The following is a 12,220-nucleotide window of genomic DNA, read 5'->3' as shown; positions in this document are numbered from 1 at the left end:
GAACAGGTCCCGGCCCGTGCCCGTGCGATCTTTGTGTGGCTTTGTTCAGGGTTCTTTGAGAGAGAGAGATGCCACAATAATATTGTGCATTGTGGGTGTGGTCGGCGGCTAGCCGGGGTCGTCCTCCCGATGGGGGACTAGCACTAGCCGTCTTCCACATGGTCCCTCGGGTCCCTGCTGCTCCTAATCTCTTCGTACATCCTCCTGCTGATCTCCGCAAAGTCCTGGCTCCTGCTCCCTCCCTCGTCTCGCCTAGCGTCTCGCCCTCTGCGGCCCCCCTGCGCTGTTGTGATTGTGTGCGACTCGATTTGATTCACAAAACTGACCGCAGCAGCAATGTAACCACGTGCTGCACGAAACGGGTAACGACGAAGGCTCCTCACAACAGACCACACCGCGGAAATATGCCAGTACCATGCGCAGCTAGACTTTTCTCTTCTCTCTATGCTGCCACTCTAAAGACGCAATACCTGCTACCGTACGCGCTGCACGACGTTGCACGCGCCGCACTCGAGCTAGCTATAGGAAGGGGTTGGGTGGCAGCAATGCGTCGCTAGCAGGCCGCGTCGGCGTCTGCCCCTCCCCTGGCGCTTCCGCCGCCGGCACCGCCGCCGGCACCGCCGCCGCCTCTGCCGCCGCCTCTGCCGCCGCCTCTGCCGCCGCCTCTGCCGCCGCCTCTGCCACCGCCTCTGCCGCCGCCTCTGCCGCCGCCACTGCCTCCTCACCTGCCTCCTGCTCCTCCTCGCTCTGCTCATGATCGATGTCGTGCACCTCGCTCTCCTCGCTCGAGGAGCCAGCCGTGTGCAGGATCGGCGTGATCGGCTCGTGCCGGCCGTGGTCGCAGACATCGGGGACGATGATGGGCGGCGCGCGCACCTGAGAGACCTGGCTTTCGGCTTCGCCCTCGTCCGACTCGGGCAGCGATAGCTCTCCCAGCGAAGATCGTTTTGGTCGTCACATTGATCATTGTGATCCCCGACGTCGTCGAATGTCGCCCGCCTGTCCTTCCCCCCGTTCTCGTCTGGTAATCTCACCCTATTGTCCCATCGATGCTTGAGGCTGGCTACAGCCACTTCGCTCCACAACCGTCCCGCCACCCCTGCCGTGTGCGACCCCGGCCTCACCGTCTTTCGATATTGCTCGCACACCCACTCGTGCGCGCTCTTACACATGTGTCCGTACGTCCGTCGGTCCGCTATCTCCCTCTTCTCTGTGTTTCCTGCCGCGTCCCTTCGCACCGAGGAGAGCTTCGGCAACTGGTCTTCTTTTTGCGGGGGCGAGTTGGCATGTCGCGCTCCACCACGGCCGAGGTGCTGCTCCGGTCCGCAGTCGGCTTCGATGATGTGGGTGCCATCATCTCGATGCTCACCGCGCTGCCGCCGCCCGACGTGCGGCCTTACCTGCGGGCAATGTTGCCATCCGAGTCGGAAGCCGACGCTGTGGCAGACGCCCTTGGTGCTCCAGGAGGCAGCGCCGCTGCTGCGGCGAGCGGCAGCCCCGTTGCCTATCGCAAGGGCGACGACGATGAGCCTGCTGCGGCCGGGCGTGCAAAGGCGGGTCGGCCGGCGGCGGCTTGCTCCATCGTGGGCGGTGCGGCGGCAGCGCCCTCCAAGCCGTCCAAGGTGAATAAGAAGGGTCGGCAGCCGCGTGCGGGTGCCACGACCCACGATGCGTCGCTCCTTCCCGGCCGCCACCGCTGTCGCTGCAACGCACGGAGGCACGAGCTGCTGTACAACTGCCTCGCCTGCGGGTCCGTCGTGTGCGCGCAAGAGGGCGAGGGTCCTTGCCTCGCTTGCGGCCGCGACCCGCACACGCCGCTCCAGGCCGGTGCCTGCTCCGCCGCCGCGCCGTCCTCGTCGGAGACCGCGGCGCTGAGCGCGGCGGAGGAGCACGCCCGCCGGCTGATAGATTTCGACCGCTCCGCCGCGAAGAGGACGGTCGTGATTGACGACCAGACAGAGTACTTTTCGCACGCGGCGGCGGACGCGTGGATGAGTGGGGAGGAGCGAGCGGTCGCCGCCGCGGCGGCGGCGGAGCGCGAGGAGGAGGCAGCGCGCAAGCGGAAGGAGCTCAGGCTGACGATCGACATCGAAAACAAGCGCGTTGTGAAGGAGGGCCCCGGCGGTGGCGGCGGTGAAGGTGGTGGTGGAGGAGGAGGAGGTGCTGGTGGTGGCGGCGGTGGTGGCGGCGGCGGCGGTGGGAAGGCAGATGTGCGGCCAGCTCAGGCACGAGGCGCGGAGGCGGCGGTCGGGGAGAGGCGACGCGAAGCTCACACGCCGCCTCTCCCACCACAGCCAGCGCCAGCCGCAAAGGCTGCAGGGCGGGGCGGCGGCGGCGGCGAGGGGCGGCTCGCCAACCCGACGCTGCAGGGCCGCGCGACATTCGTCGCGCCGGCAGCGCGCGGGCGCGGCGCGGGTGGCGCGGCCTCCGACCGTGGTCGAAGCGGGCGCGGCAACGTCGAGATCGGTGGGTCGAGCCAGGCGACGAGCTCTGGGCTGGACGCGGCGGCGGCGAAGCTGCGGGCGGCGGCGGTGGAGGAAGGCCTCTCGCACTCGGTGCTGCGCGTTCAGCACGACAACCCATGGCTGGAGGAGTTCCTCGCCCAGGACGACGACGCCATCGACGCGCTCGCGCACCGGACTGCTCTGCACTTGCGCCTCGAGGGCGGGGAGGCGGCGGCAGGAAAGGCCCGAGAAGGCGAGCAGAAGCTGCGCCTCGAGGGCGGGGGGGCGGGGGCGGGCGGCGGGCGGGCGGGTGGTAGTCAGGCGGGCGAGCGGGCGGATGGAGCGCCGCCCGGCCTTGCGCCCGCGCCGGGGGCCGCAGAGGTGGGGGCGGGGGAGGCCTCGCCGCCACCCTCCGACACCGAGTTTGGCAACCTCTGCCTCTCGATGCACCAGCCGTGGGCGTCGCTGCTCGTGGGCGGCGTCAAGCGCGTGGAGGGTCGCTCGTGGCCGACCGACCACCGGGGCCCGCTCTGGATCGCCTCGACAGCGCGGACGCCCAACGACCTCGAGGTTGCGACCGTGGAGCGGCAGTACTCCGACCTGTCCGCCTCTGCCGGCCTCCCGCCGCCAGCGATGCCTGCCGAGTACCCGGCCTCCGCCCTCCTCGGCTGCGTCGTCGTGCGGGACTGCCTGTCGCACGACGAGTACGTCGCCGCGCGAGCCGCCGGCCGCGAGGGCCCCTCGGAGGAAAACGACTCCGCCTTCGTCTTCGTCTGCGAGGCGCCGCGCAAGCTGACGGTGCCGCTGCGAGTGTCCGGCAGCCACAAGATCTGGCGGCTCGAGCGGGCGACGGCCGCCGCTGCCGCAGCGTCGCTGCGTGCTGGCCAGTGAGGGCTGGGCAGAGGGGGGACGGTTGAGCGCACGGCGTCTCAATTGCCTGACTCGCTCGAACGGAATACACGCAACTCGTCTCAAACTCAATGCCCCGTCGTGCTGCGGGATCCACACCACTCCACGTCCACCGTAGCGGAACTCACTTTATCGGACCGTCACTACTCACAACTCAGCTGCGTGTGCCTTGTGGGTGTGTGCCGGTCACGTCTCCCACGTGTCTCCAGAAAAATGTCAATGTACACTTTCGAGACACCGCACAACCACAAGAGAGAGGGACAGAGCACAGAGGGTCAGGCTCAGCAGGTGTCGTGGGTTGGGACGTCTTGGTCAGGGAGTCTCTCCCGGAGAGCCCGGCTTCGGAACGGGCAGAGAGGCTCTCCCAGAGAGCGCCATGGAGAGCGCCCCGTGCGCGCGCTCCGAATGGCCGCTAGCTCCATCTCCAGCACCGCGCAGAGGTGAAACGCGTTTATAAATCGGGCTAACCGACGACGTCCCCTGCCCGAGCCGGGCTGGGCAGCCTCTTCCAGTACGTGACGAAGCCCGGGTTCCACTCGGCGACCGCCATGTCGCCGCTCGGCAGGAGGATGGCGTCGTGCGGGTGGCGGTGCCCGAGCGGGCCGAGGAGGACGCTCACGTTGACGACCGACGCGACCCGGCCGGCGGCGTCGAGCACCGCGACAGGGCCGGACAGGTCGGGCGAGATGCCCCGCCCGCCCTGCCCGGGGTAGGTCCGCAGGTTGCAGGGGAGGGAGCCGCCGCCCATCGTCCCGCGCAGGTCGAGGGTGTGGCTGTACTCGAGCGCCGGCTCGCCGGCTCTGCCGTAGTCGTAGAACTCGATCCTCGAGTTGGCCCGGTCGCTCACCGCAATCCTGTCGGCCGTGACGTCGTACGTGCAGCCGTGGTTCGTTGAGAAGTTTCCGTGCTGCTCGCGGCCGCCCTTGCCGCCCCAGACCTGCCCCGCCGCCCACGCGCCGGACTGCTTGTCGAAGGCGTATATCCTGTTGCTGCCGTAGCCGTCGCAAAGGTAGACAAACGGGCCGGGCGGCGTCGCAAACCACGTCGGGCGGTACGGCAGCCGCGGGTCCTGCCCAAAGTTGCCGGAGCGCTGCCACACGATGCTGCCGTCCAGCCGCGTCTTTGTGAGCTTCTGCTCGTTGTTGGCGTGGTACAGAAACTCGTGCCCCTCCTCGTCGCTGAGCTGCAGCCCGTGCGGCACGCCCTCGCAAAGCGCCTTGCCGCCTGCGGTGAGGAAGCGAGCGCCGGTTCCGTCCGCCTCCCAGCGGACGAGGCAGTTTGTGTCGTTGCCGCCGTGCTCGTAGGTGAAGTAGATGCGGCCTGCGGCGTCCGTGACGAGGCCGTGCGCGTTGCGAAGCGACGCTCCCTTTGGCAGCACGAGGCGATCGGGCCGATACTCGAAGCGGAGCTCGCCCTGGCCGCCGATGATGGGAGGCGGGCTGTACGCGAGAGCGAGAGTGGCGAGCAGGTTGACTGGCATCGGCCTGTTGCCTCGCGTGATGTCGAGTGATGAGACGGACACACAGCGCAAACAGCGCGGAACATTTTTTTCTTTTTTCCCTCTTCGAAAATGCAACAACCAGTCAACCCTGGAGGCGGATTAGCGGGGTCTGTCCGACTCGCTCGCTGCACGGTTGGCTGCGGCGCTCCGGCGCAAGCCGACGCTCGAGAAGTGGCGCCACTCTGCGTGGCTGCCCTCCGGGCTTGTCCTTGGCTCTCCGACATCGATCGAGCACGCCTGTCCGACGAGCGGCTTGCCGTGCGGGTGGCTTTGTGTGGCTCTTGTCGAGAGCGTTTTGCGGCCCGCCGGGTGAGAGAATATGTGTCGTCTGATGTGTCACTGTGTATGTCACATCGGTCTTGATAACAAGCACGGTCGATCCGTCGAAGCGATATACTCGTCACGTCACGCTGGACGGCTTGCAACTCTGTGCCGGCAAAACAGGAAGAGCCGTGCGGCAAGAAGAGCTCGATAGGGAGCGAGAATCGTCAAAGGTGCTCACGAAGGTTTCGGACGTCCGTCCTGGTGCGGTCAGTTCCCCCCAGGTTTGGCCGCGCAGGTCTCAAAACTCGTCGAGCACTCGTAGCCTTTCTGCGACTCTCTGCGTGCTGCCGGCTCGGGAAGAGCAGATTTTGCAAGATATCTCAACGAGATCCGACATCTGCGCGGTCATTTTTGGAGTGATCTTACCGCGTCATGACGGAGTCTTGATACCTCTCGGAGCACCTCTAACGGTTCTCGCTCCCTATCGAGATCTTCTTGCCGGACGGCTCTTCCTGTTTTGCGGGGCGCGCTGAGCTCTGTGTCAAGCTCGAAGGGCAACGGAAACGAGTGCATCGCTTCGATAGACCGACTGTGCTTGTTACCAAGACCGATCTTACGTACACAGTTACACTCCAGACGTCCTGTACTCTCCCATCCGACAACCGGCAAGACGCTGTCGTGAGCCAGCCGCTCTTGCGGCAGCCGTCAGCAGAGACCGAGCGCATCGGGCGAGTGGAAATCGAGATGGCGAGCCGGCCGTGGGCCCGGACGACGGCGCTGGAGCGACAGATTTTGGCTGAGGCTCCGAGGAGGCGAGAGCGAGCTCTAGAGGTGAATCACGTGTTTTGGCTCTAGTCCGGCGGGGCTAATCCTGGGCTCAGTTGGCTGGAGAACACAAGGCAGTCTCTCACATGGCAAGCGATCCCACGACAGCGTCCGTGGGGACTGTACGAGCAAAAAAGAAACGCCGGCTTGTCCGCTTGTGGCGCCCCCCCGTTCAAAGCACTCTAGTTCTACGACGACTGCCCGAGGATGACGAAGATGACGAAGGCCACAGGCAAGCGCGTCCCAGGCGCGCACGCGCTGCTTGCTCTGGCCGCCGCGACCAACACTGAGACCAACTCCAACTCCCTGCGGTCTCTCAAGCGTGAGGCGGCGGAGAAGGCCCGCGCTGCTCGCGCCGCGCGTCGTCAGTGCACAAAGGCGGTGCGCACTGGAGCTGCCAAGCGCGCGATGAAGAGAATCGCAGCCTCGACCCCAGACAAGCCGGCCAGTGCCAAGGACGTCCTTGTCGCGGCAGCGCTGATAGAGAAGCGGAGTCGGCTGGAGCTGGCGAAAGTTAGCGCTGCGGCGGCTCAGGGGCGGGTGGGCTCGGCGGCGGTGCTGCGTTCATGACGCGAGTCTGCGATGTTTAAAGCGCTGGACGTTCTTTTTTTTGAAAGCCCTCCCTTCTGCGCGGCACGCCGCGTCAGCACGAGAGGCGAGAGAGAGAGCAGCGAGACGGGGAGAGCGGGCGGGAGACGGGGAGGTGCACACCATCTGCCAACGAGCAACGTTGTTGCCAACGACTCGCAACTGCACACAACTCGCGCGGGGCCGCGCCTTTGGTGTCTCGCCCCGCCGCGCTCATTTCCGCCCCTCGTGCTCCCAGGAGGGCGGCGGCGGGAGGGGCGGGATGGCGCCGCCGTACGTGTCGTGCAGCGCGCGCACGTACTGCTCTCTCCAGAGGCCTGGCGGCCGCTGCTCGCTGAATGCGGCGAGCGCCTCCCCGAGCGGAATGTGCGGCTCGAGCCGGCAGAGCGCGGTGGCGACCACGTAGCCGGTCCGGTTGAGCCTGGAAGGGTAGGCGGGCGGGCGGTGAGCCGCCTCCCGCCATCGCAGCCAGCGCAGACTGACGAGACGCGCGCGCGCGCACCCGTGCGTGCAGTGCACCACCACGCGCGCCGCAGCAGAGGCCGCCTTCTCCGCCTTGGCCACCTCCTCGGACGGGAGGCCCCTGCGGACTGCGTCCGCTCCAGCGGCGTTCATTCGCGCCTAGCAGCAGCCGGGCTGCCTCTGCAGCCGAGGGACGGGGCACAGAGGCGGACCGCGAGGGGCGGCGCGCCTGGCGCAGAGCTGAGATCTCGTGGAGGATCTGGAGCATGGCCTGGACGCGGCGGCGGCGAGTCGGCGGGATGGCGGGCGGGCGGCGGCGGTGGGCGGGGCAGCGCATGTGCGCGCAGAGAGAGCCGCACCTGCTCCTCGATGAGACTAACCCTAACCCTAACCCTAACCCTGGGCCGCACCTGCTCCTCGATGAGACCGTGGCCAGCCGTCTGGAACTTGAGGTAGCGAACAGACTGGGGCAGCTCGCGCGGCTCGTAGTACCGCCGCGTGTTTGTCAGGTCGATCCACAGCCCCACCGCCGACCCGCCGCACGCCTGCAGCGCGTCCGACACCGTCCACCTGCGAGAGAGAGCGAGGCGGAGGGACGTGCGGGGTGGAGGGGGTGGAGGTGCGGAAGATTGCGGTGCGCGCGCGCTGTGCTGCGGGCGAGCACGACGCACCAATCTGCCGCCGGGAGCGACGCGCAGAGCTCCGCTCTGAGGGGCGTCTTGATGGCGCAGAGCCCGTGCAGCGCCGCACCGCCCTTTGGGCTCTCCCGCCACCCCTCGGGAATCTTGCCGCCCGCCCTGCGCGGAGGAGCGCTGCTGCCGGTGCCGCCGCCGCCGCCAACCGCCGGCGAGCACGCGCCGAGCGCCGGAGGCGCGTCTTGAGAGGTGGCGGCTGCATTCGCTGGTGCCTGTGCGCACGGCAGCGGCGGTGAGAGCGGGATTGGTGGGCCGTCGCTGTGGATGCCCAAACGCGGCGCACCGAAGCAGCAGGGCTATCCTCTGTGATCGAAGGCGCCTCCTCTGGCGGAGGAGTCCTAGGCCGCTTCTTCTTGATGCGGTAAGCCGACATCACGTTGTGTTTCACCCCTGGCCCAGCGCCTGGGGTCCGGGTCCCAACCGGGCCTAGGTACCAGCGTCGCACGAAATATGAAAAAAAAAATCGCCGAGTGCCTTAATTTACCACAGAAAATACCCCGCCGTCCACGCACCTACTGCTAAGCAAAAGTCGCTGCCGGCTTGGCGTGATGCCCGACTCCCGAGTGCCCAAGCTGCAGCTCCTCCGCGCTGGATCGCCTCGCCTTTGGGCTGGCGGCCGACGCGTCGAGCGCCGGCTCGAGCTCGCTCATCGTGCTCGAGGGCTGCAGCTGGAGGAAGGGCAGCGAGCTCAGCGACGAGCGGCACGCACCGGCCAGCAGCCGGAGGGAGAGCAGGGAGATGCCGCCCAGGAGCGACGCGATCGCCCCGAGAGCCATCCAGCCGTACACCTCGTCCGCGCTGTCGTGGCCGTGCGGCAGCGGCGGAGCCACCGCGCACGGCTCGCCGGCAAAGAAGCCGCGGCCGGCGCGGAACCGCGCCACCCCCTCGTCCTCGAGCGGCGAGTACTCCCTCCGGCTCGACTCGGGCAGCTCGTCGGCCACGCGGCCGACGGGGTGCTCCGGGGAGTGGACCTGCACGAGCATGCGGCTTGCGGCCGAGTCGGCGGCGACGAGCGACGCGAGCAGCGCCTGCACGTCGGCGAGGGAGACGCCGTCGAGCGCCACCGCAACCTCGCGCCGCCGCGCAAAGCAGAAGCGCTCGGCTGCGATCTGTCCCCACGCCTCCTCGGCCGCCGCCTCGAGCTGCTCGGGCGGGTCGAGCAGCTCCTTGCGGGCGGCGGCGGCGTAGGCGGCGAAGTCGGCCGCCGCGGTGGAGTTGAGCAGCGCCTCCGCCTCCTCCTCCAAGAAGGCGTGGATGGAGGCCGTGACGTGGCGCGGAGAGGCGCTCGACGACTGGACGATGAAGTAGAGGAGGCTCACGCCACGCACCTCCCGCCCGAAGGACCAGACGAGGTAGCCGAGCTGCTGCCGGGTGCGGAGCGAGGCGAAGAAGGCGGGCTCGACCATCTTTGCGAGGAGCTGCGCCGTCGCCGCCTCGCGCGCGCTCAGCTCGCCGAGCACGAGCGTGAGCCGGACAGCCGAGTTGGTCTCCTGCGGGTTTGGGTGCGCGACCGCACGGAGCAGCGCCCGCCCGCCCAAGTCCGCCACCGCCTGCTGCTGCGACGGCGCGGCCGGCAGCCCGGCCGGCGCGGCCCCGTCCTCAGAGAGCGCGCCCAGCTGCTCCTCGTATGCGTCCACAGCGCCGGCGGCGTCGAGATTGCCAAAGAAGAGGAAGTCGGAGGACGCCCAACTCGAGAGGGCGTCGGCGGCGAAGCGAACGAGCTGAGGCAGCCGGATGGAGCGAACAGCGGCGAGCTGCTCCGCCGGCGTGGGGGCGACGCGGAGCAGCAAGTGCGACCAAGCTTGGTAGGCGACCTGATAAGCGGCGGCCTTATCCTCGTCCGCAAGCTGCCGCTCCACCAGCGCCTTGACGGTGGCAAAGCGGAGCGCATCCGGCTGCAGCGATCGCGCCTGCCGCAGCACCGTGAGCATGTACGCGGGCAGCGTCTGCGCGTACCCGTGGCCCGAGAGCTCGAAGCCAGTCGACGTTGCGGATAGGCTGACGGCGAGGCCGGCGCGCGAAGCGTCCCACGCCGCCTCGCGGAGCTGCATCTCGAGGTAGATGGTGTGCAGAAGCGCGAAGGCCGCGCCCTCGCCGCCGCCCTCGCCCCCCTCTCTCGCAGAGACGGCCCGCGTGTGCAGCGCGACGCGAACGGCGGCGACGGGCAAGCCGAAGCTGACCTCGGCGCGATGCCAGAGCCGCGAGCGCGCGCCACGCCGCAGCAGCGCGGGCGGGTCCGAGACGAAGGGCGAGCTTGACGCTTCCAGCAGCTCAAAGTCGGTGGGCAGGTACGGGTTCCGAGGAGGCGGGGAAAGCTCGGACGAGGGGGGCCACACTCGCCAGCACTGCGCGCCGCCACCGCCGCCCCCCGAGCGCACGACCGTGCCGCCGGGGCGGGCCTCCCACGGCGGTGGCGGGTCGTCGGCCACGGCGCCGTACACGACGCACGTGCCGCCGCCCTCCGCGAAGCCGGCGCAGAGCGGCTCCGCATCGCACTCCGCCCGGCACCCTCCCGGCTGCAGGCCCGGCCGCCGCTTCTGGCGCACCGCCCGCTCCCCCTCCTCGGACGCGCCGTCCCCTGGCCCCGTGCAGAAGCCGCCTGCCGGAGGGTCGTACGAGTGCCCTTCGTACGAGTGCCCTCCCCGCGGCTCTTCGGCGGCGAGCCCGGCGACAAAGTCGTCCGGCAGCGGAATCGGCCAGTACTGCGTCCCGTACCAGCGCTCTGAAGAGGCGCCGTCGGTGGCGTTGGCGGTTAGCGTCTGCGAGACGAGCAGCGCGAGCATCGATGTCGGCTGCAGCTGGCGCAGCAGCTCGCGCGTGCGGTCGCCGTCGAAAGCGGGCGTCACCTCCGGCGCCGTGAGAAGCTCCTGGGGCGGGTAGAGGTGGAGGCGTGCGGCGAGGTCCGAGGCGTAGTCGGACGCCTCCTCCTTTGCCTTGAAGCGGAAGGAGAGCTCGTCCTCGGAGCGGAGCGCATCGAAGACCTACACAGGAACGGCCCGAGAGGGTGCACAGAGGGCTCCGCCTTCGCACCCTTGGAGCGGAGCCAACACCTGCTGCGTCACGCCGCGGCCGCGTATCGCGCGCAGGGCGGCGTACACCACCTCGAGCGCCTCGCGCCAGTGCGCGAGCCCGCGCGCCGTCAGGTCGAGGTCGACGACAAGCAGCGAGTAGGCCGGCTGCCGCTCCACGCTGGTCGTCACGCCCTCGATCCACCCCCGCCGCACGAGCGCCGACCGCAGCGAGCCGGCAGACTCGCCACCGAGCAAGCGCGAGACGAGCCGGAGCGGGCGCGAGCGGTACTCGGACTCGACCGGAGGGAGAGACCACATGATGCGGAGCAGCTCGAGCGACCGCACCGGCCGGACGAGGAACGCGGCGGGCGCCGTGGCGAAGAGCGACGCCGACGGCGCCACCGGGGGGGGCGGCGGCGCCGCTGCGGCGCCCGAGGGGGGAGGGTGCGAGCGGGGCACAGCCGAGAAGAGGTCGGCGGCGTAGCTCTGCAGCGTGTCGAGGTCCTCGGCGCCGACGATGGCGAGAGTCATCGTGTGAGAGAGGTAGTGGTCCCCGTACCAGCGCAGCAGCTCGCTGTGCACGCCGGTCCGGTTGAGCGTCTGCAGCGAGCCGGTCCCGAAGTGGTTGTGCGGGTGGCCGGCTGCCGCGAGGGAGCGGCCGAGTTGCCAGAGGCGCCACGCGTCCGACTGCAGGTTCTTGGCGTGCTCAGAGTCGACGGCGTGCATCTCTCGCGCGACGCCGCCCACCGAGAATAGCGGCGCGATGAAGAACTGCGCGAACCGGTCGAGCGCCTCGCGCAGCGACTCAGGCAGCACCTGATGCCAGACGGCGGTGCAACCGTGGGGGGCGGTGGGCGGTGCGGTGGAGGAGTGCGGTGGAGGAGTGGCGGAGGGTGCTGGGCGGGGCGGAGGGGCGCCTCGAAGTAAAAGTTTGTGTGCGAGTCCGCAGTGAATGCGTTCGAGAAGCCGCCGTGCCGCTTGAGGAACGCATCGTAGTCCTGCTCGACAGGGTACTTAACCGAGGCGAGGAAGAGCATGTGCTCACAGAAGTGCGCGAGGCCTGGCACGTCGTCGGGATCATTCGCGGAGCCGGAGCGCACATCCACCGCTGCCGCTGCCAGCGTCGCGGAGCTATCGCTCACGAGGACGGCCTTGAGGGCATTGCTCAGCTCGACAAATCGGTACTCGCGCCGATCGGACGCAGATTTGACGATGTTCGGCTTGGCAACGTCCGACAGGACGAGGTTCGACAGGACGAAGTTCGACAGGACTGAGGATACCATCTCGTGGCGGCTGCGATGGTGGTTGGGCACAAAGAAGCGGGAAGCAGTGCGGCTCGGCGTCGTTCAGCCACAGACCAGAGTGATGTATCGACACCGATTGAGTTCAAAGATCGTGTCGCTCTTTCGTCGGCGTCGAGGATTGGCTGTGCAAGAAGATCTCCAGACTCTTTAGCGACTCCAGCGCTCTCAAGTCTGCGCCGCCGGCGAGAGCTGGAGATAAACTCAGCGGAGTCAGTCA

General features: G+C 68.6%; 5 protein-coding genes across 5 annotated transcripts; 2 read left to right on the top strand and 3 right to left on the bottom strand.

Annotated features, from left to right (window-relative positions):
* Nucleotides 1-1,286: 1,286 nt before the first annotated feature.
* EMIHUDRAFT_209019 (hypothetical protein) lies at nucleotides 1,287-3,335 on the top strand (the record flags this gene model as incomplete). Its single annotated transcript, XM_005771842.1, has 3 exons — nucleotides 1,287-2,105; nucleotides 2,481-2,555; nucleotides 2,868-3,335. 3 exons carry the CDS (start codon nucleotides 1,287-1,289, stop codon nucleotides 3,333-3,335), a joined length of 1,362 nt encoding a protein of 453 aa, XP_005771899.1.
* A 481-nt stretch (nucleotides 3,336-3,816) lies between these two features.
* Nucleotides 3,817-4,833, bottom strand: EMIHUDRAFT_209018 (hypothetical protein; the record flags this gene model as incomplete). The annotated part of the gene is made up of 1 exon (XM_005771841.1): nucleotides 3,817-4,833. The coding sequence occupies one exon, from the start codon at nucleotides 4,831-4,833 to the stop codon at nucleotides 3,817-3,819; it is 1,017 nt and encodes a 338-aa protein (XP_005771898.1).
* A 1,317-nt stretch (nucleotides 4,834-6,150) lies between these two features.
* Nucleotides 6,151-6,513, top strand: EMIHUDRAFT_209016 (hypothetical protein; the record flags this gene model as incomplete). The annotated part of the gene is made up of 1 exon (XM_005771840.1): nucleotides 6,151-6,513. One exon carries the CDS (start codon nucleotides 6,151-6,153, stop codon nucleotides 6,511-6,513), a length of 363 nt encoding a protein of 120 aa, XP_005771897.1.
* Nucleotides 6,514-6,744: 231 nt separating this feature from the next.
* Nucleotides 6,745-8,061, bottom strand: EMIHUDRAFT_209015 (hypothetical protein; the record flags this gene model as incomplete). The annotated part of the gene is made up of 5 exons (XM_005771839.1): nucleotides 6,745-6,952; nucleotides 7,034-7,152; nucleotides 7,404-7,563; nucleotides 7,665-7,768; nucleotides 7,972-8,061. 5 exons carry the CDS (start codon nucleotides 8,059-8,061, stop codon nucleotides 6,745-6,747), a joined length of 681 nt encoding a protein of 226 aa, XP_005771896.1.
* A 682-nt stretch (nucleotides 8,062-8,743) lies between these two features.
* EMIHUDRAFT_65626 (peptidase M16) lies at nucleotides 8,744-11,982 on the bottom strand (the record flags this gene model as incomplete). The annotated part of the gene is made up of 4 exons (XM_005771838.1): nucleotides 8,744-10,003; nucleotides 10,361-10,669; nucleotides 10,739-11,491; nucleotides 11,539-11,982. Coding segments are annotated over 4 exons (2,766 nt in total), but the record flags the coding sequence as incomplete, so codon positions are not given.
* Nucleotides 11,983-12,220: the final 238 nt, after the last annotated feature.

This window comes from Emiliania huxleyi, assembly GCF_000372725.1.
Source record: "Emiliania huxleyi CCMP1516 unplaced genomic scaffold EMIHUscaffold_37, whole genome shotgun sequence".
In the NCBI taxonomy this organism is placed as follows: Eukaryota; Haptophyta; order Isochrysidales; family Noelaerhabdaceae; genus Emiliania; species Emiliania huxleyi.
The sequence above is the reverse complement of the archived record's forward strand: the minus strand, read 5'-3'. Positions and strand labels throughout refer to the sequence as shown.